At 45.8% G+C, this 21,933-nt stretch overlaps 1 protein-coding gene and 1 long non-coding RNA gene across 3 annotated transcripts; both read right to left on the bottom strand.

Moving 5' to 3' along the window:
• Positions 1-272: 272 nt before the first annotated feature.
• On the bottom strand, positions 273-11,226 carry scaf1 (SR-related CTD-associated factor 1). Of its 2 annotated transcripts, XM_068749598.1 has the most exons (6): positions 7,909-11,226; positions 7,542-7,624; positions 4,154-4,441; positions 3,927-4,055; positions 3,034-3,216; positions 273-1,308 (listed from the first exon to the last, which is right to left on the bottom strand). In XM_068749598.1, the coding sequence occupies exons 1-5, from the start codon at positions 10,961-10,963 to the stop codon at positions 3,058-3,060; spliced, it is 3,714 nt and encodes a 1,237-aa protein (XP_068605699.1). In that variant the 5' UTR covers positions 10,964-11,226; the 3' UTR covers positions 273-1,308; positions 3,034-3,057. The 2 variants fall into 2 exon arrangements, with proteins under 2 accessions (XP_068605699.1, XP_068605698.1); XM_068749597.1 differs by lacking the exon at positions 273-1,308 and having other exon boundaries at positions 2,841-3,216.
• Positions 11,227-11,268: 42 nt separating this feature from the next.
• Positions 11,269-17,001, bottom strand: LOC137905367 (uncharacterized). The gene is made up of 3 exons (XR_011105859.1): positions 16,854-17,001; positions 14,851-15,072; positions 11,269-11,346 (listed from the first exon to the last, which is right to left on the bottom strand). It is a non-coding gene; the product is annotated as an uncharacterized lncRNA (long non-coding RNA).
• Positions 17,002-21,933: the final 4,932 nt, after the last annotated feature.

Raw genomic sequence — 21,933 nt, 5'->3', positions numbered from 1 at the left:
CAGACTCAACTCAAGTCAGTCTCCATCATTTCTTTAACTCATTTTAGGCACAGTATCTCAGAACTCCTCACGTCTAGCTGCTCTTGTTACATTGTAGACTTTCGTCACGCTTTCGTTTTAGGATATGCGTTCTTGTTTTGTTGTACTTGTATCGTTTGTTTTATTATTCATACACGAACAATTTAACGTGCAACTCTGCTGCCTTCTCGGCCAGGTCGCAATTGTAGAAGAGATTTTTAATCTTAATTGTTTATCTGGTAAAATAAACGTTGAATAAATGAAACGTTGTGATCGGCGACAGAAACGAAGTCGCACCGGTTTTGACGGGCTTTTGTTTATTGCAGGGTGTTCTGGGCTGCATTTGATCACACAGGCGTGCACGATGGCCCCCACGCTAAACATCGTGTACATGAGACTTATCTATGCGAGACATATTTACAGAGAGATACGGGGGGGGGGGGGGGTATAAAAGCTGTTACAACAATAAACAACGACAACCGAGCCGACTGGCCCAGATGTTGGGGGAACATTTACAGTGGAATGCAAACGTTTGGGCACCACGTAGGATAATCGATGCACCAGCGTGTCGTTTGCTCAGCGTTTGAAGCAGCAGCTGCATTTTAATGTACGTTATACTTTATGGAAACAAACAATTAAGTAGTGAAATAATTGTAATCGGTCCAACAGAAACATTTTGTTGTGCATTTAAACGAAAACAGCCATGTGCGTGGATTCGGGCACCCCAAATAAATAACGACATTAATATTAGGTAGAGCCTCCTTTAGCGGCAGCAGCAGCACGTCGACGCCCCCTGCAGCCACAGACACGCCCCTCCAGTTCAGCAGGTTTCGCTGCTTCCTGAACGTTCCGAGATGAATTCATGCGGCCCTCGGCTTTAACAAGGTTCCCGGGACCTGTTCTGGGAGCCCCATAACATCAAAGACCCACCAATACGTTCTTCTCATGGGACTCAGAGTGCCCCCCCCCCCATGCATACCTCCTCTCGCTGTGACCAAATCCTTGTCTTCGTCTCATCTGACCACAGGGTCGTCTTCTGAGATGCTTCTGGCTGGTCCAGATGTTCCTTCTCATACCTCACGCGACTCCTCTCGTGACGAACACTCGGAGGCTTTCTGCTCATCGCCCTTCCTACGAGCTTCTCCTGGTGCAAAGCCGGACTGTAGAGCGAGGTCAGATGTTCGTGTAGTTCTTTGGAGGTGGTCTGCGGCTCGTCTGTTACCATTCTCACATCCTTGCTGATATTTTCTTTAGCCGACCACACCCGTTTCTGTGGCCTTTCATCTCTGACTGTGGAGACAGGCGGTGCAAACCTTCCAGATCGTTTCTGGCATCCTTCTCCCGAGTCTTTAGCTCAGTGGACAGATGTCTAGAACCCCCCCCCCCCCATGCTGCCACTCTCTGAAAAAAGAACCTCAGACAGCCAGCGATTACCTGTGTTAAGTCGTGGTTTTCATGGTCGGTTCTACCTGTGTTAAGTCGTGGTTTTCATGGTCGGTTCTACCTGTGTTAAGTCGTGGTTTTCATGGTCCGTTCTACCTGTGTTTAGTATTTTTCATGGTCGGTTCTACCTGTGTTAAGTCGTGTTTTTCATGGTCGGTTCTACTGGTGTTAAGTCGTATTTTTCATGGTCGGTTCTACCTGTATTAAGTCATGTTTTTCATGGTCGGTTCTACTGGTGTTAAGTCGTATTTTTCATGGTCGGTTCTACCTGTATTAAGTCATGTTTTTCATGGTCGGTTCTACTGGTGTTAAGTCGTATTTTTCATGGTCGGTTCTACCTGTGTTAAGTCGTGGTTTTCATGGTCCGTTCTACCTGTGTTTAGTATTTTTCATGGTCGGTTCTACCTGTGTTAAGTCGTGTTTTTCATGGTCGGTTCTACTGGTGTTAAGTCGTATTTTTCATGGTCGGTTCTACCTGTATTAAGTCATGTTTTTCATGGTCGGTTCTACTGGTGTTAAGTCGTATTTTTCATGGTCGGTTCTACCTGTGTTAAGTCGTGTTTTTCATGGTCGGTTCTACCTGTGTTAGGTCGTAATTTTCATGGTCGGTTCTACCTGTGTTAAGTCGTGTTTTTCATGGTCGGTTCTACCGGTGTTAAGTCGTGGTTTTCATGGTCGGTTCTACCTGCGTTAAGTCGTGGTTTTCATGGTCGGTTCTACCTGCGTTAAGTCGTGTTTTTCATGGTCGGTTCTACCTGCGTTAAGTCGTGTTTTTCATGGTCGGTTCTACTGGTGTTAAGTCGTGTTTTTCATGGTCGGTTCTACCTGTGTTTAATATTTTTCATGGTCGGTTCTACCTGCGTTAAGTTGTGTTTTTCATGGTCGGTTCTACCTGCGTTAAGTTGTGTTTTTCATGGTCGGTTCTACCTGTGTTAGGTCGTATTTTTCATGGTCGGTTCTACCTGTGTTAAGTCGTGTTTTTCATGGTCGGTTCTACCGGTGTTAAGTCGTATTTTTCATGGTCCGTTCTACCGGTGTTAAGTCGTGGTTTTCATGGTCGGTTCTACCTGTGTTAGGTCGTATTTTTCATGGTCGGTTCTACCTGTGTTAAGTCGTGTTTTTCATGGTCGGTTCTACCGGTGTTAAGTCGTGGTTTTCATGGTCGGTTCTACCTGTGTTAAGTCGTGTTTTTCATAGTCGGTTCTACCTGTAAGTCGTGGTTTTCATGGTCGGTTCTACCTGTGTTAAGTCGTGGTTTTCATGGTCGGTTCTACCTGTGTTAAGTCGTGGTTTTCATGGTCGGTTCTACCTGTGTTAAGTCGTGTTTTTCATGGTTGGTTCTACTTGTGTTAAGTCGTGTTTTTCATGGTCGGTTCTACCCGTGTTTGTACCTGAAGGTCTAACGAGCCAATCAGAGCAGTGTGGTGCTGAAACCTGTCGTCTATAAATCCCTACGGGTCTTAATCAATGCGATTAAAAGGTGCCCAAACTCATCCTATTTCGTACATGAACTTTATGGTGAAACTGTAATGCTACTCTACGGATTTCTCGCATGTCCAAACCTCTGCATACCACTGTCTGTATATTAGTGTCCGATCAAGCTGATGAGTGCAGCGCTCCCTGCTCCCGGTCGTCCCGCTCTTCCTCGTCCATGCTGCGTCCGTGTTTCCTGAAGTACTTGTACCGCTGGACGTACAGCTTCACCAGGTTGCTGACCCTGACTGGGTTGATTTCCCCAGTACGGCTGTGGCAGATCTGACAACCAGACAGAGGAATTAAACGTGGACTCAAGACGTGTTCGAGCACAGATGCTGCTGCGTTAGCGACGGCTAGTCATCTGGTTCCGACGCACACGGAGGAAGACGTAGGAAGACGTCGTCCACTGAACAGCGTGTCCCTCAGCCCTGAGTGGAACTCAGACTTCAGAATTCTAAGGACCGGATCCAGCGGCAACATTCCCGACCGCTGGGACTATTCCCATGTCGTGTTGCATCCCATGCTGCAGGAACAACCGTCAGACCACTGGAAGACTCTAGATAAGAAATCTAGACACCAAATGATGTCTTGTCTTTAAGGTTTTAAATGGCTTGGCTCCTCCCCCTTTGCGTCGCCCTGAGCAGTCTGAGATCAGTCAGCGTTCTCTGCTCGAGCCTCTCCAGTGGAACGTTCTCCCTGCCGATGTTAACAAGCGTGACTGTCGCGGTGCCGTTCTGACCTGCATGTAAATTAGCTTGAAGCTAACTCTGGCATCGAATGGAGACATTCATGTTTTTTATCGTACTCGTTCCCTTTACGAACAAACAAATCAGAATAGTTGTGATGTTTAATTTGTGCAGATTTCATGGTGTGTTCTACGTCTGACTGGGGTTGTGTTGCTCGTCGTGGCATCCTCTAGTCTAATGGAAACTCGTGTGTTTGAACCGCGCATGGCTCCTTTTGAAACGGAAGCGTGCGCTGAGGCTGACCTTGTGCACGGCTTTCCGTAGGATGTCTTTGTATTCGTCCTTGTTGATGTCTTTGCGCTGGTAGTAAGGCTTGATGGCCAGCTTCACCTCCTCCACGGCTCGCTCCTGGGTGTGCAGCTTCTTTAGGTACTGCGCGTTCCAGGGAACACGCGTTAATGACATTAACACAAGCACGTCTGGCAGAAGATGCTCTATGCAAATACAAAAAAAAACCTTTCATCAATGACCTTATCTGGGTCTCTGGTCTCACTGTCCCATCCAGTTTCACCACAGCTCCCAGTTATCACCACCGGCATGATGGGGGGTGGAGTCTGAGCACAACTGCTCCCTATGGAGGAGTGCAGCAGAGAGGGTGGAGTTGTGGTGCAGCCAACCAATGGGAGGGAGCCGTGGAGGATGAACTGGGCCGGGCTCAGACCAGCAGGTGGGGGGAGTGAAGTCAGGGCAGGAATCTGCGAGGAGGAGGTGGGCGGAGCATGCTGCTGGGGCTGGCTCTGATTGGCCTGTGAGAGGATCTGCATAAGAGATTAGACAGATGAACGTCAGTTTCTCTTTGTGCTGGGAATGAATTCTACCAGAGAATAATTAGTCAATATTCAGAAAATAAATCAGGAGTACTTCCTGTTGACTGAAGGAGGCAGATTCTGATCTTACGCTGTGGTGTAATTTATTTTTAATTTATTGTTATTTTGCATCAATTGAGTAATTTAATATTCGTTTTATTTGTATTATTAATTGTCGATGATTTATGTACAAAGGACTTTCAACGGAAACAAGACCGCAAGGGCTTTTTAGAAATGCTCCTCTTAGACAGGATGTTTGACTGTACTTGTACTGTAATACATGCTACTGTTTGACTGTACTTATACTGTAATACATGCTAGTGTGACTGTACTTGTACTGTTATACATGCTACTGTTAGACTGTACTTGTACTGTAATACCTGCTACTGTTTGACTGTACTTGTACTGTAACACATGCTACTGTTTGACTGTACTTGTACTGTAATACATGCTACTGTTCACCATCCATCCACACAAACTATCATGAAACAGCTTAGTCACTCTTCATTAAGAGAAAGAACTCCGCCTCAAATTACAAACACAATAAAACACATTTCACTTGGTTTATCGGGTGTTTTAGAACACCGCATGTTGCAGAATGATCATTAACAGAAGCTGGAAAGGTTCTAGTTCCGCTTTTAAAGAAAGTTGAACCAGTGATATGGACAAACTTTGGATTACAGAAAAAACAAGGATATGTCATCGAGGACAGAGACCGGCACCCGATGATCAACCCTGGCCGGAGCGGCGAGTCAGTCTAAATCCTGGCTTGGGATTCAGGGTCGGTTTTGGATGGATATAGTGAACCCGACCCGGGTTCTTCAGACGAGTGGTTCCGTCTGGACCACAGAGGAGCAGCCGTTGTGCAGTTGATGTATTGTTTGTACGTGAATGTGTTGTTACAACATCGAAAGGTCTTTCTCAGTGCTGCTTTTATTGCTATCTAGAAGTAAACAACCGTTGAGATGTGTGATGTCACCAAAGCAATAAATATTAGAGTTAAAGTCAGCGATCAGAAATGTTCTGCAGGACAGCGTCCCTCTTTTCTGTCTCAAACAGATGCTGCAGGACAGCGTCCCTCATTCCTGTCTCAAACAGACGCTGCAGGACAGCGTCCCTCTTTTCTGTCTCAAACAGATGCTGCAGGACAGCGTCCCTCATTTCTGTCTCAAACAGATGCTGCAGGACAGCGTCCCTCATTTCTGTCTCACACAGATGCTGCAGGACAGCGTCCCTCATTTCTGTCTCAAACAGATGCTGCAGGACAGCGTCCCTTATTTCTGTCTGAAACAGATGCTGCAGGACAGCGTCCCTCTTTTCTGTCTCAAACAGATGCTGCAGGACAGCGTCCCTCATTTCTGTCTCAAACAGCTTCCAGAAAAGCCTCTGAAAACGATGCTAAATTCACGTTTTCGTACTGTGACATCACAGTAAGATAAAGTTCTTCCAGAAGCGTTTCCGTACTTCTGTATTACTCAAACTACGCAGGATTGACTGGATGGTTTATTTTGCCGTTTTTGGGTTGATAATGACCCAAAATCACCATAATAGTGTTGAAACATGGGAAAAGTGTGTTTTTCATAATCTGGGACATTTAATGTTTCATCGGCAGGTTCCGTGTCTGCATAATCAAAGTACATAATATTCTGTGGGTCTAGAAATATTGGGCAAAATGAGCGCCAACAGCTGGTACTGAATGAGTTAATGTTACTGCTAGTGTTAGCGTGCTAGCTCAGCGGAAAAGCCTTATGTGAGCCCAATATTATTATTATTGTCTAAGATTAAAACAAAAAAGGTGTTTAATAAACACGTGCTTAAAGGCCTTTAAACAAAGTTAAGTGTTGGAGTTCATATTATTCTAAATTTTGACAATATTTTCACTTTTATAGCAAATGAATATCGGCTCCAAATATTGGTTATTGGCCTCCTCGAATACTAACAATCGGCCATAAAAACCCAAATCGGTCCATCACTATTCGTAACATATAAATGTATTTTAAATCATCATTTGACATCAGTAGCGTGTGAATACGAATCCCAAGCAATCCTCGTTACACTGTGCTCAAAATTATTATGCCAATATGATTTGAATTTGACTTTTTCAAAGGTGGTTTTCAATGGTGCTGCTTCCTTTGTCTGTTTAGATCACTGACAGATATTTGAGCCTCCGGAGTCCTAAAAGTCTCTTGATGCAGAATGCTCAAGAGGTTTATCGATGTGCATAAAGTTGTACTGCCAGCACCCTCAAAGAATGCCCACAAGGAGAAACGATTGTAGTGGGCTCAGAAAGACTAATTTTTAAATCAAGGCTGCAACATCAGCAAAGTTGTTGAGATGGTTGAGGAATGTTTTGGGCTGGAATCATGGGAGGGGAGTACTGCAGACCTGCGGAGCATCTTTAACGGGAATGTCGTTGAGCAGCAGTTTACCTCAAAAAAACAGCGCTAGGAGGTAATTCTAGCATCCTCCAAAGAAATGCAGGCACAAACTGTGCATGGACTCTCACAAGTTCGATGTCCAAGAAAGACTCCTGTGTTTTTGTATAAACTCAATCTATAAAGATGTTTTCAATTAAAATAGCTTTGATTTGAAAAGAATGACCCTTTAATTAACAAAAAACTGATTTCTGTTCCAAATCCTTCAGGGACTACCGAGTGTTTTGAAACTCAGTTTTGCATAATAATTTGGAACACTGCATTTTTAGATATTGTCCCAAAAATGGCCACGACCATCATCATCGGTAATTTTGTTTAATAAAATCCTGATCATGCAATAACTGTTGTTGACTGTCAAATACATAGCCTATTTAGAAAACATGACCAACACATTACATGCAGAATAATGTGTACATGCTTGGTACTTTTACTAAACATCCACTGCTCCCATTATGTTTTATAACAATAAGGGCCGTTATTTTGTAACTTTTTGGAAAATTGAGAAAATAATTCCTCCTAATTGCTGAATGGACAATTCTTTTGATCTAGATAACGTTCCAATGACGATTGAGGAAAGCTATAGTTAGAGAGACAATCAGACTTCATCCCTCGCTCACCTGGCTGGTTGCTTGAATGAACTCTTGTGCTTTTGCTCTGTTGGCAATATTGGCCTCCTCCATTTTGAAGAGCAGAGCAGTCACTGATGGAACAAACCTCTTATTAATATTACTTCAGGAATAGTACATCTAGAATCAAGTAGCACCATATCAAACATATGGTGCATCACATGCATGCAAAACAATCAAAGATATACCTTCTGAGTTAAACGGTTCGACAGCAGGCATGACTATATTCTTTTAACTTTGGGAAAATGTAATTTAGAAACCTATAAAGTAACAGGTATTTCACTTCAGAGTAGAGCTCTTCGAGATTTCAATCATGTGTAAATACAGGGCTCTTTTGTCTACAATAGTGGAAACTCACATGCCAGGACTCCTCCAGTTGTGCAGTCCACGCCAGTCTGCAAACTCCAGGGTAGGGCATTTGAGGCTGGTGGGGGGGGAGGAGGGGGCTTTACAACAGACGAGGAGGATACAGAGGAGGTGGAGGAGGGGTCTGATGAAGATGGTGGCAGAGAGAGGGAAGTGAGACCACAAACTGTGGAGGATGAGGATGAGCAAGGGGGTGAGGCCAATGATTTGGGGGCATCATCTGGAGAAAGGGGCTTTCCAGCATTGGCAGACACGTTAAAGACGGCTCCCTGGGAAGTGGACAGGTTGGAAGGACTGGTTGCTGGGAGTGTAGGGCTGGTCTGTGTTGGACAGTCCTCAACTTGGAAAGGAGGGTCTGGAGTCTTGCAACTGCTGTCCACAGTCTGAGAGTCTGGTGAAGACTCTCTGGTGTCCCGCAAAGTTGACATCGAGGTTGGAGGTGTGTGGGGTGGCGAGGACGAGGGTGGGACAACACTTGTGGAAGTGGAGGAGGAGGAGGATGACGAGGAAGAAGAACTGGGTGTAGGGCCAGCTTGGCTAGTATGTGGACTGACGGACGTGCTACCATTTCCAACAACTGATTGAATATCTAAAGGGGCTACACCCCAGCTTTCAGGCATGGGTTTTGTTTGGCTGCCATCTCCAACGATCAACCCAACAGCTTCACCTTTTTCTCTTGGCTTCTTGGCAGGGCGACGGCGGCGCTTAGTTGCCAAGGATGAGGAAGGGGAGGAGGCAGAGGAGGATGTAGAAGTGATGGAACTTGTTTTTGTTTTCTTTGATTTCAATACTGCAGAACTGGTCAAGGAGGAAGGAGGTGCAGCTAAGCTGCTTCTCTTTCCCATACTAGTCAAATCTTTACAACGGCTGCCAAGTGATAATGGCTCCGAGCAAGGTTTAAGGAACGGAGACCTGCTCTCATTGTCTCTGCAAAAGACTACTGCAATTGAGCCACCCACAACAGAGCCACCAGCGCTGCCACTTGTACCACCTGAGCCTAAAAGGTCCATGCCCAGCTTCCCAGAAACAACTGAAGCCCCCGTAGTGCTGCTCACACCCTCTCGCACAAGAACAGACACTTGGGACTGTAGCTTGCCTTTCTGACTGCCACCATTGTCCTTCTTGGATTTGCCCGAGTGAACCAGATCTTTTCTGCTGGCTTTGTACTGGTCTTTGTCCTTTCCCATCTTCCTGGCTCGTTTTGTCAAGGGTCGGCCAGTTGAAATATCCGCAGACCCTGAAGTAATTGTCAGAGATGAGAGGCATTTACTTTTGGTCCTATTGGAAGAAGAAGAGGTAGGGGATTCAGATTGGCCAGTTTTCTTCACCACACGTGATTTCTTTTTTGGGTGGTGTCGTCCACCCTTGAGATGGTTAGTTTTAGTTTTGGGGCCAGGGTCAGGTGGTGCTGGAGGTAGTGCAGCAGGAGGGGTATCCTCCAATGAGGGGTAGTCTGAATCCAAAGCTTCACCATCCAAAGACAACACATCAGTCTCCAATTTGTCTGAATAACGGTCTGACTCATAACTGTGATACCGTGGTGGTGAGACTGACTGGCTGTGACAACTTCTTTGATCCTCCAAATCTCCACCCAAGTGCCATTTCTTTTTCTTTCTTTTGTGGGGCTTGACTATATCCTGTGCGGGGTGACGGGGAGAGCTGGGTGTGAGTCTTGGGGATCCAGGTACGGTGGTGGTGGTAGTCGTTGTGGTGACTGTTATGGTTCGCTTGATTGCAAAGAGGTCAGACCCATTAAGGTCCTGGATTGATGGTGGCACAACAGGACGGCCATCCCTTCGTCGATCCTTCTCACGCTGCCTGTCTCTGTCACCTTCCCTCGTTTCTTTGCTTCTTTTGGACCTCTTCGAACTGCCACGCTCTCTGCTGCTTGAATGTTTTCTTTTGTTCTTTTCACTTTCTTTCTTTTGAATGCTAGAATTTCTACTTTCATATTTTCTATCACTACTGTTCCAATTTTGCTCTTTATCCATGTCTCTTTCTTGTGGTCTCTTTCTATTTCGATCTCTATCTCCATCTCTTACTCTGTCTCTTTCTCTACCCCTCTCCCTTTGTCTATCTTCAGATAGGCTTGAAACGTTTCGAGTATTGCCCCCTTTTTCTGAAGAGTTGCCTGAGCGTGTGGCCTCTGGGCTATTGTGATGTTTCTTTTTCATCTTCTTACTACTGCTTCTACTTCTCCGTTCTTTAACATCCTTATAGCCTCTGTCCTTTTCTTTTCTTTTCTCCTGACTTCCGTCTTTGTCCTTCTTTCTCTTTTTCCTTTTCTCCTCCTTCTCCCCAGCTTTTTTATCCTTAATTTTTTGGTGTTCAAGGTCCTTAGAACATTTGGAGGACTTATGGTTCTTACTGCCTTGAAGTACAGGTGGAGTGCGAGGGGAGGAAGGTGCAGAAGCTGGAAGAGGGGACGGGAGATTCTGTGGTTCAGGAGAGAGAGGCAAAGATGCAGGAAAGGAGAGATATTTTTCCTTCCGCCTATTGACCAACTTCCTTCTCAAATCTTCCACTCCTACCACGGGCTCATCTTCAAGCTCTTTGTCCACATCCCAGTTACTCTCTGTATGCACAGACACAAAACCATCCCCATCCAATACCCGCAGGATACGCTTTGGCTTTGTACTAAAGAAGGAGATGCTGGGAGAAATATGGGGGGCGATATCTCCAGATATTTTATTGCCCCCATCTCGGTGAGCGACACCAACAATCTCCCCTTCCTCTATCTCAGAATTATCAGACTCAGCACTGCTAGACCTCCGTTCTCCACGGTTTCTCTTGCTACAGTCCACTCTTCTCCTTAGAGGGAGCTGGGTGACCAAACAGGGACTTGGCAGGTCAGTCATTGTGTCAGTGGAATCTGGAGGATCTTTCTCTTTCTCCTTATCTCCTTGTTCAACATTGCTCTTCACGTCCCTCATTTTGACACTCCTTTCATCAACATCAGATGTTGGAGAACCAGTGGGGTCAAAAGGGTCATATTTTTCATCCTCCGCCTCCTTCAGTTTATCAGTTGGTTGGAAGGGACTGTACATCTTCTTTTTACCCTCCTCAGAATCAAAAATTGGCTGCAGGGCCCTATGAAGAGAATAATCTGATGTATTGGCGCTGGGGATAGGTATGGAGCAAACTGTTAATGGAGATCTGTAAGTGGAGGAAATCCTGGCCACCCCTGTCCTTTGGGTCTGACCTTTTACATGGTTCGCACAAACTGATGCTTTGGCACAGACAGCAAGGGAGAAGACTGATCAGATGAAAGAGGAGAAAATGAGGGTGAGCAGGAATGTGGGCTAGTAGCAATCTGTGTAACGCCACTTGGAGAAGAGGAGACAGCCTGATGCTGGAGTCAAGTCCATGGACCAGGAAAATTGGTGCTGTCTTACTCTGACACAAGTTGGTTGCAAATAGAAAGGCCACACTGGGAAAACAGAATGAAGAAAGAACCTTAAAAGAAAGAACACATGAAATTTTATAAAGCAAGAATGAGTTGAAAATGTGTGAACATAGAAGCCCTTGCTACTGGAAAATCTGAATTTGTACTAGCCACTTTCAGACCCTAATCAGAGTTTTATGTGAGGAGAATGACATGACTATCTGATGGGAAACCTGGTATCCTGCCATTCATGTGGATGTTACTGTGAAAAGTAGCACTTAACTAAACCCCATCGAAGACCAAGTACAAGCTTCATAAAATCAGTATTTCCCAATGGCAGTTAACTTTTTCAGGAGGTTGATGGACCCTGCCACACTGCAAAATTGCTTCAAGTCATTTTTTGTGCCCCCCCGGTAGCTGTGTGCAGACATTTGTTTTTGTAAAATGCTGCATCTGTCACATGTTCTTAACAGAACACGTTTGTTGGTTGTTCTGCAGTTCTGCCCCTCTCAACTGTGACAAGAGTTTTTAATAAAGTTAATTCCATAACTTGTGTTGGATATTTGTCTTGATTTATTATTTAATATTATTGACTTGAATAAGTTTGATTATTGATCGATGGAGTAGTGTGGTTTTCTTAACCTGATCAATTGAAAGGATTTATGTTATAATAACAGCAATAATCTATCCATATGTTTTTACAACTATACAATTGAATATGCAATGTTTGTAACTTAAGTAGATCAAACTGATCAAATGGAAAAATTCAGCAACATGGCAATAACAATAGCAACATGCTGCAGTCAGGAAATCAATAATCTGCTGGAGGTGACGATTGAAAGTTATTTGAACTTTTTTGTTTTTCCCAGCATGTGCTGACATGTTGATCCCAGCTACATATGGATCAGGATCAGCACTGGACAGCTCTATATGTAGTCGGCTACATATGGATCAGGATCAGCACTGGACAGCTCCATAGGTAGCCGGCTACATATGGATCAGGATCAGCACTGGACAGCTCCATAGGTAGTCGGCTACATATGGATCAGGATCAGCACTGGACAGCTCCATAGGTAGTCGGCTACATATGGATCAGGATCAGCACTGGACAGCTCCATAGGTAGCCGGCTACATATGGATCAGGATCAGCACTGGACAGCTCCATAGGTAGCCGCTACATATGGAGCTGTCCAGTGCTGATCCTGAAGGTGAACTTCAGCACTGGACAGCTCTATAGGTAGTCGGCTACATATGGCGCTCAGGATCAGCACTGGACAGTTCCATAGTGTCAAGTATGGTTGAGGTCAAACGTCTCCCTCTGCTGGCGAGAAGAGGTGACTTTAATGCCATGTAGCTTAGAATATGCGACACGTCTAACTAGAAAAGGTCTCCTGGTGCAGTAAACCCGGGGTTTCACAATAGGTAGTCGGCTACATATGGAGCTGTCCAGTGCTGATCCTGAAAGCGACGTCTTTTCCGCGGCATTGACTCGGGGAATGTTCTTTATCTTTCCCACTTTGGTTGTTTTTTTTGGTTTCTGCATGTCCATGACAAGACAAGGTGGTGGCTTTTTGGTTTTGCTTTGATTTTGTATCGATTATCTTTGTTCCTGCGTGATGATTGCATTTGAATGGAACTTTTCCACATTATTAGATGTTAATTTATTCACATCACAAACTTTAGTTCATACTTATGATTTTTCTCATTTACAGTCTGGCTTTATCGCTAACAATTTTTAAGTTACAACCTTTTAAAAAAGTGATATCAAAACTGAATATTTTATTGTAATTACTATGGCGAATAAAGAGTTAAATAAAAATAATAGTTATTTAACAGCATGTTAAGGAGTAGTTACATTTATTTTACATTAGATTACATTACATTTAGTTACATTTTTACTGTGTTACGGTTTACATTTGGCCTTTGGAGGGCAAACATAATGCTAATGTGGCCCTTGGAGAACATGAGTTTGACCCCCCTGTGCCGCTAATGTCATGGCATCAGAAACGACGGCACACATTCAGGGGGTTTTTGGAGTCCACGCCGTGAATGGTCAGAGCCGTGAACTACATAATATTAGGAAGTTGGTTATAACACTATGGCTGACTGCTGTTAAGTTGGTTTATCCAAGACTACAGCAGAAAATTCATTTGGACCAAAGCAGGTGAAATTGATTTATAGTCACTTGTTCTTCCTAAATGGACATATTGATACATATTTACACACACAGAGATGTGATGAAATCTAATCAATAACAATACAATAACAATAACCGGCAGAACTCACAGCTATGTTTTATTCTCAAAGTATGAACCTTGCCACATGCGACATGTGAAGCGAACGTGTACAGATTGGGACGAAACAGAACACAACTGTGTAGCCAATACGTTAAACCATACATTAGTATGGGGGAGCTTTCATTTGCGTTAGTATTTATAGTTTTATATAGCAGCTCTTTAGTCAGTATCTTGTTCAGACGCCTGTATGTTAGGTTGTGATTTTGTCTGCTCCTGCTCTCTAGCACTCTTCGTTTTTGACTCTCCTCCTACCTGTCCTTGTCTGTCTCTCCCTCTCCGTCCTTGTCTGTCTCTCCCTCTTCCCTGAAGCCGAGAAAGCGTTGGAAAATCAACATAAATGAATGAAATTCATTCGTACCTCTTCAATAGCCTATATTCATCTTCCAACACTTTCTCGGCTGTAGCGGGTCAGGGAAGACGACCAAATCTAGAGTTCTCCCATTGATTTTCATCTCTGGCTTTTTCCTCGCCGTCCTCACGTCTTTGCTGGTTCAGACTGTAAAGGCTGAACGGCGGAGCCGATCGCTGCCAACAGATCACTGCCATGCTAATCAATAGCAGCGAGCTGGTGCTGCAGCCGTTTCACGTCACACCCAGAATGCCTTGCGACGTAAACAACATTGGCGGCCCCCCAAACAAAATGGATTTTATATCTTAGAAGAAATTATTATATATTTTAGTCTATGTATTTACGTAGTAGAGGTAAATTCTTGTGTTTTTAGACGGTCGAAAGAGTCAGGGATCGCTTTAAAGAACCTGCTCACATGGAGAGGAGCACATTGATGGTGTGTGCGACAGATTATATGAACTTTTGTGTGGACGTGGTGGTTAATGTCAGAAGTCATGAAGAGCAAAAACAAATCAACTCGACTTGTTAAATTTTGGTTGAAGACGTTTCACCTCTCATCAAAGAGTCTTTATTTCTTCATGACTGGTAGAGAGTCCAGATACTTATATTCATGTTAGAGCAGAAAGCAAATTAAAAACTGCTTAGACAGGTTCATTTAACTATTGATGTACTGGTTACCAAGATTGACCAAATAGTGGAGGACTTAACACCCCTCCTATCAAGGGAATTCTTGGAAATGATCAAATTTGTGGAGAAGGCACAGATGGCAAAGCACACCAAGGGTAAGGAATGCCAGACACGCGTTTCAATTGCTGCAAACAAAAGTGAACCATCCGAACTGAACCGGAGAACCAAGGAACACAGCCCAGGTGAACCACGGAGAACGGTCACACCCCCCTTCACCTGATACACAGCTGACTTCCAGTAGGACTCAGACGTTCATCAGAGCGGGACGGGAGGGTGAGTGCAGGAAACTTATGGGTGATTTTGTGGGGTGGTGTCACCAGGACCAGCTGCAGATCAACACAACAAAGACCAAGGTGATGGTACCGGACTACACAAGGACAAGACTCCCGGCAGCCTGTCTTTGAAGAGGGAGTGGGTGCAGTCCAGAACCGTTTACCCCTAAACGAGGAAAAGTGGATTACTTTGGCCATTTAGCATATCCCATATTATCGCTCAGAAGTAATGTTAAATTCAGAATAATCTGACATTGGTATGATAGAGAATTGGTACGCAGACAATTTCTCACGTGTGGGGGAAAAGAATCTTGACAAAAAAAACACATAATTTGGGAAAATGGTACTATGCGAGTCACAACTTACGTAATTTACAGCCACCCGTACGTACGACATGTACGTGAGACATTTGTTAGCGCACAGATAATATACTTGTAAAATATCTATTGTATTGATTATTAGAGTCTGAAAACTTATTATTATTATAAGCGAGCGGATTTTCTCCAACGTAACATCGTCTGTGAATCTTCATGCTCAAGTGATGCATTACCCCCAAAAATAAAGCCGTAAACTAGCGAAAATTAGCAAGAACAACAACAACAAACATCTTTGGAGAACTTCTTTGCAAAGGGGAAAAGGCCAACTGAGGAGAAAGAAGAGGAGCCGACGAACTCCAAGAAAAGAAAGCTTCTTTTAACAGGAATGTATCTTCAGTCCTCTGCTAGCAAACGTGCCAATGAAGCCTTCAGAACTGCTTCGGCACATCGAGCCCAAGAACAAAACTTGGGGCGACAGTGCAGGTGGTTGAACAGGTTGCCCTACGAGCAACGATTGCCTGGGTTAAATGAACAATATTCTATTGACCCATTCTTGGCTGAACAACTTGCATTTCTCAGGCATAACCCGAAGCAGCGAATGTGATTTTGTTGAAATCAGAGATTTTGTTGTTTGTTACGTTACACATTTCTCACCGGTTGTGAGTCATTTACAAATGTATTACTGTATACTATAAAACCGAAACACAACTTTAAGAATAACCCAAACTGAAACCGTAACAGCGGGGCCAATTTTGAAGGCAACCTATGCAGGACCGATCAGTTGCTGTCTGTAAACATGTCATTTCTATCCGTCATACAAGGTGAGGTCAGATCTCAGCTTCAAGTCACATGCAAAGAAATAACATTGAACACAAAGCCAATCTTTAAATTCAGAACTTACAGATTGGAATTTCCCCTCGTAGGACGAATAAAGGACTATCTTATAAAGGTAAAACTGACCCTGACAGGCACTGATAATTAATTGTGTTTCTTCACAATCAATGGAGTCCCAACATGTAAAGCTCGACTAAATAATCAGCACATACGGCATAGCTACAAACACTCAGGAGAGAGGACGAAGAAATCGGAACGCAAATAAACCTCCAGGGACCTCTCGTTTGTTTGCATCCACCTCGGGAACCTGTGATAACGGGAACAGCCCCCAAAGAGCGCGGGGGTACCGGATCCGGATCGGCCTCCGGGATTCATGACGACGCGGACTCAGTGAGACCGGAAGGCCGTCCTTGAACCGGGGGCTTGATTCTCGCCGACGCGGTTTGATGTGTAGCCGTCGCCCGGGCTCAGAGACATTCCTGGGCTCGCTGATTTATGAATGTTCGCTGCTAACCGCGCTTAGCCACCGTTAGCCGTGTTGATGAGGTTAGCGTAGCGCTGCCGACCGGCTTTGTTGCGGGTGTTGCATGCGTGAACTCCGGGGGTTATGACTGCGTGAACTCCGGGGTTATGACTGCGTGAACTCAGGTGTTATAACTGCTTCATACACGATTCATACATCACAGCTGTTTCACTGAAAGCTGCATCTCCTGTTCAAACCTGCCGACATGTAGCCCGGTTAGCCGAGCAGCTAACGCTAGCTAACTAACAGCAACATGCTAGGCTAGTGAGGTACCTTCGTTCCGGTGATCTGCAGCCTCCGGTTTGTCTTTACCGGCTCCCTTCGGACCGACTTTCACCGAACATGAAACCGCTGCTTCAAAACGCGAACACTCGTCCCTCCCTGCCGTTCGACGCCATCTTCCTCACCCTCTCACCGGGCAAGGCATTTTGGGTTTGTTCAGGATCATGAAGGCAAGTCATGAATATGCAACACGCACGAAGCGGTGTCCGTCCAATCAGAGCGTAGAAACACAGTGACGTAGGAGACAAACCAACCATCTTCCTGTTCCTCTGCTTTCCTCCTACTCAGACTGGGAAACAGAGCAGGGACATCCGTCCGTCTGTCCGTCCATCCGTCCATCTGTCTGTCTGTCCCTCCATTCATCCGTCCGTCCATTCATCCATCTCTCCGTCCATTTATGCGTCTATCCATCCGTCTGTCCCTCCATTCATCAGTCCATCTGTCTGTCCATTCATCCGTCCATCCGTCTGTCCCTCCATTCATCCGTCTCTCCATCCATTTATGCGTCTATCCATCCGTCTGTCCGTCCATCCATCCGTCTGTCCCTCCATTCATCCGTCCATCATCCATCTGTCCCTCCATTCATCTGTCCATCCATCCGTCTGTCCCTCCATCCATCCGTGTGTCCCTCCATTCATCCGTCCGTCCATTCATCCGTGTCCATTCATTTATGCGTCTATCCATCCGTCTGTCCCTCCATTCATCTGTCCATCCATCCGTCTGTCCCTCCATTCATCTGTCCATCCATCCGTCTGTCCCTCCATTCATCCATCCGTCTGTCCCTCCATTCATCCGTCCATCATCCATCTGTCCCTCCATTCATCTGTCCATCCATCCGTCTCTCCGTCCATTAATGCGTCTATCCATCCGTCTGTCCCTCCATCCATCCATCCATCCGTCTGTCCCTCCATCCATCTGTCTGTCCGTCCATTCATCCGTCCATCCATCCGTCTGTCCCTCCATTCATCCATCCGTCTGTCCGTCTGTCCACCCATTCATCCGTCCATCCATCCGTCTGTCCCTCCATTCATCCATCCGTCTGTCCGTCCATTCATCCATCCATCCAGCCGTCTGTCCCTCCATTCATCCATCCATCCATCCGTCTGTCCGTCCATTCATCTGTCCATCCATCCGTCTGTCCCTCCATTCATCCATCCATCCATCCATCTGTCCCTCCATTCATCCATCTGTCCGTCCATTCATCCGTCCATCCATCCGTCTGTCCCTCCATTCATCCATCCATCCATCCATCCATCTGTCCCTCCATCCATCCGTCTGTCCGTCCATTCATCCATCCGTCTGTCCCTCCATTCATCCATCCATCCGTCTGTCCACCCATTCATCCGTCCATCCATCCGTCTGTTCCTCCATCCATCCGTCTGTCCATCCATCCGTCTGTCCCTCCATTCATCCATCCATCCGTCTGTCCACCCATTCATCCGTCCATCCATCCGTCTGTCCGTCCATTCATCCATCCATCCAGCCGTCTGTCCCTCCATTCATCCATCCATCCATCCATCCATCTGTCCTTCCATCCATCCGTCTGTCCGTCCATTCATCCGTCCATCCATCCGTCTGTCCCTCCATTCATCCATCCATCCATCCATCTGTCCCTCCATCCATCCGTCTGTCCGTCCATTCATCCGTCCATCCATCCGTCTGTCCCTCCATTCATCCATCCATCCATCCGTCTGTCCCTCCATCCATCCATCTTTCCATCCATCTATCCGTCCATCCAGGGGCAACAGTCTCAGCAGGGATTTCCTGACTTCCCTCTCCCCAGCCACCTCCTCCATCTCTCGGGGGGGGGGGGGGGGTCCCGAGGCGTTCCCAGGCCAACCAAGGGACACAGTCTCTCCAGCCCCCTCCCGGGGAGGCGTCCCCGGGTGGCATCCGATGTATGTAACAACCCTGACACCGATTAATGGGAACTGATGAAACAGATAAGAGATGAAATCTCGTCTCGGGAGGACAAAGTTGGACGGATGTCCCAATAAACACGACAGATAAAAGCTTTAAAGTAAATTTATTACAGGCAGAAATATGTGGAAAGAAAATCAAATGAAAGAAAACTCAGTAGATCAACAGTAATAACACTAATTTAATATATAATGATACCGTGATACCATTTGATGATTGATCAGAGTGATTAGGTGTCTCCTACTGTCTGCATACATTGATAAATAAATCGCAGTTTGGGTTCAATCAAAAATTAAAGGGCTTCAACAATCCTTCTTTGTGACCTGAAGAAAGTTTGTACACAACAAGCTCATCTAGTGGAGCCTGAAATGGAATAAACTGAACGTCCAAATGACTAATGTGGCATGAGAAATGATTTGCAAGTATAAATAGCATAAAATATAACGACAGCTCAGGAGAAAATCTGTTGATTGTTGAGTCTCTTGATAAAATAGCTCAAGGGCTCGCAGCACGGTGGCGCAGTGGCGCAGTGGTCGGTGCTGTTGCCTCGCACCAAGAAGAAGCCGATTTGCGGCCTTTCTGTGAGGAGTTTGCAGCACGTTCTCCCCAAACTGAAAAAACGTCAGCATTTATGTGCAGCGAGAAAATCAGAAGGTCAGGAAGACGAACAATCAGGAAGACGAACAATCAGGAAGACGAACAATCAGGAATATCATGTAATAGTGAGATGCTTTCTGGGTGATCAAGAATAAATGTGTGTTTGTAATGACAAAAAATCCCAAAGACAGACAGTCAGGTAGAAAGACAGGCGTACAGAAGAGCAGACAGACAGTCAGGCAGAAAGACAGGCGAACAGAAGAGCAGACAGGCAGAAAGACAGGCAAACACAAGAGCAGACAGACAGTCAGGCAGAAAGACAGGCAAACACAAGAGCAGACAGACAGTCAGGTAGAAAGACAGGCGAACAGAAGAGCAGACAGACAGTCAGGCAGAAAGACAGGCAAACACAAGAGCAGACAGACAGTCAGGTAGAAAGACAGGCGAACACAAGAGCAGACAGACAGTCAGGCAGAAAGACAGGGGAACAGAAGAGCAGACAGACAGTCAGGCAGAAAGACAGGCGAACAGAAGAGCAGACAGGCAGCCAGATGGACAAACAGACAAACGATGAGGTAGGTAATCATAAATACATCTTCAGTGTGATTTGGTTTCATCAACCTGAAGATAAAATGGAGGAAGCCCCCCCCCCCGTCTGATAAACAGCAGTGCTGTAATCAGCCTGTGGAGCAGCAGGCCCCCCCGCAGACCTTATATGGTCAGACAGATCAGCGGCGACCCGGCTGATAACAGCATCCATAAACATCGATCCCCCACAGACGACCCGCCCAGCACTTATCAGCCTGTCTTCATCTGAGCCCTTTGAACACGGGGACGTGCCACCCTCCCCTCCAGCCCCCCCCCCCCCCCCCACTTCAACGCCGTCCCAGAGGATGTGCCCCACCCTGCCGCTGAGCTCTGGGTCGCCTCCAGCGGGGGGGCCCCACATGGTCAGAGGGATGGGGTGGGAATATAAGGGCGGCCGGTTGACGAGGGCAGGAGGGAGACATCTGTGCCGAGAGAATCCAGAGGAAAGGGGGCCGGAGACGCTTCGGTGGACGAGGAACCGCTTCTGGGTTCTAGTTCCTTCAGGGTGAGCGGTCGGGACCTGTTTGTGCTGAAGGACGAGTAAGGAAGACATTTTACGCGGCCTGACCTTTGATCGGGACTTCCTTGGTCTGGTCACTCCCAATCCTTGTACCAGTGTCTTGAAAGCGGTGACGCTGGACGGGGTTTGGGGGGGGCTGTATCAGGTGTGTGCTGGATCGGGGCATGGGGGGGGGCTGTATCAGGTGTGTGCTGGATCGGGGCTTGGGGGGGGCTGTATCAGGTGTGTGCTGGATCAAACGGACCTAAGGTTAGCGTGGAGTGTCCGTGGATTACTCCTCAAGCCTGACGTCCTCTCATGGACTCACATCTGAAGTGTATTTCTTGGGTTATGAGGTCAGCTTACCCTAAAAATACAGATGTTTTATTTGTATTAATTAATTTATATTGCAGTTATATTTTCTATTTTAAACTGTGTGTACTGCCAAATCTCTCTCTCTCTATATATATATATATATATATGATTATTCATGTTATAAATATATGGCAGTAATCCCTCTCTCTTCCCCGTGCAGCTTAGGTGAATTGGTGCTCATAGGTGTGAGTGTGTGTGTGTGTGTGTGTGAGTGTGTGTGTGTGTGGCTGATTGTCTGTCTGTGTTGCCCTGCGATGGACTGGCGCCTTGTCCAGGGTGTACCCCGCCTCTCACCCAGTGAGACACGCCTGGAACGTGTAGGGTTTTACCAAACCCTCTCCCTACAAACGCTTCCCCAGGGAGGTGTCCAGGAGGCATCCCGAACAGAAGACGAGGGGGCCTGGGTTGGCCCTTCTCGATGGGGGGGGGGCCGAGCTCCTCCCCCCAGTCATCATTTCGCCGGCTTGGATCTGGGATCTTGTCCTTTCACAGAACTTTCCTTGAACTAAATGCGAGCAGAGTTACAGATTACAGGAAATTGTTAATTATATATTATGAGACGAGGAATTTGAGAATGGCGGAGTCAAGAATTGGAAAAAGGCCCTCACTGCATTTCGTCTTTGCCTTGACTAATTGACTTGTCTTCAACTGATGATTGTCTTATTGTGTACATTAAATAATGCAAATCGTGTGTTGCTGCAGTGTCTTTGATGACTTGTCTCCAAACTAAGAGAAAGAGCCGACATAAACACGGATCTTTCTCCAGCTAGCGTTACCCGCTGAAAGCATTTGTTCACTTTCAGCTTTATTCACCCACGAATAACAACACTTTTAACTTCCGTGGCGACAACTCTATCGATTATACAGAAGCGGCTAATCAACTATTTAGCATTATTGTTATTGACCGTTAGACCATAGTCTAAACGATCAAAGATATATTTTACAAGCTGCATTAACATTTTCTTTGGATATAAGGAACGGTTTCATCCAAACACTCACATTTAGAAATGTAGACGCAGTCAATTAGGGAGCACGGTTAGCAGGAGCTAGCGTAGCAGCGCCAGTGTCTCACTTGAGTCGGTCCAAAGCCCG

The sequence above is a fragment of the Brachionichthys hirsutus genome, chromosome 16 (assembly GCF_040956055.1).
Source record: "Brachionichthys hirsutus isolate HB-005 chromosome 16, CSIRO-AGI_Bhir_v1, whole genome shotgun sequence".
NCBI classification, from domain to species: domain Eukaryota; kingdom Metazoa; phylum Chordata; class Actinopteri; order Lophiiformes; family Brachionichthyidae; genus Brachionichthys; species Brachionichthys hirsutus.
The sequence above is the reverse complement of the archived record's forward strand: the minus strand, read 5'-3'. Positions and strand labels throughout refer to the sequence as shown.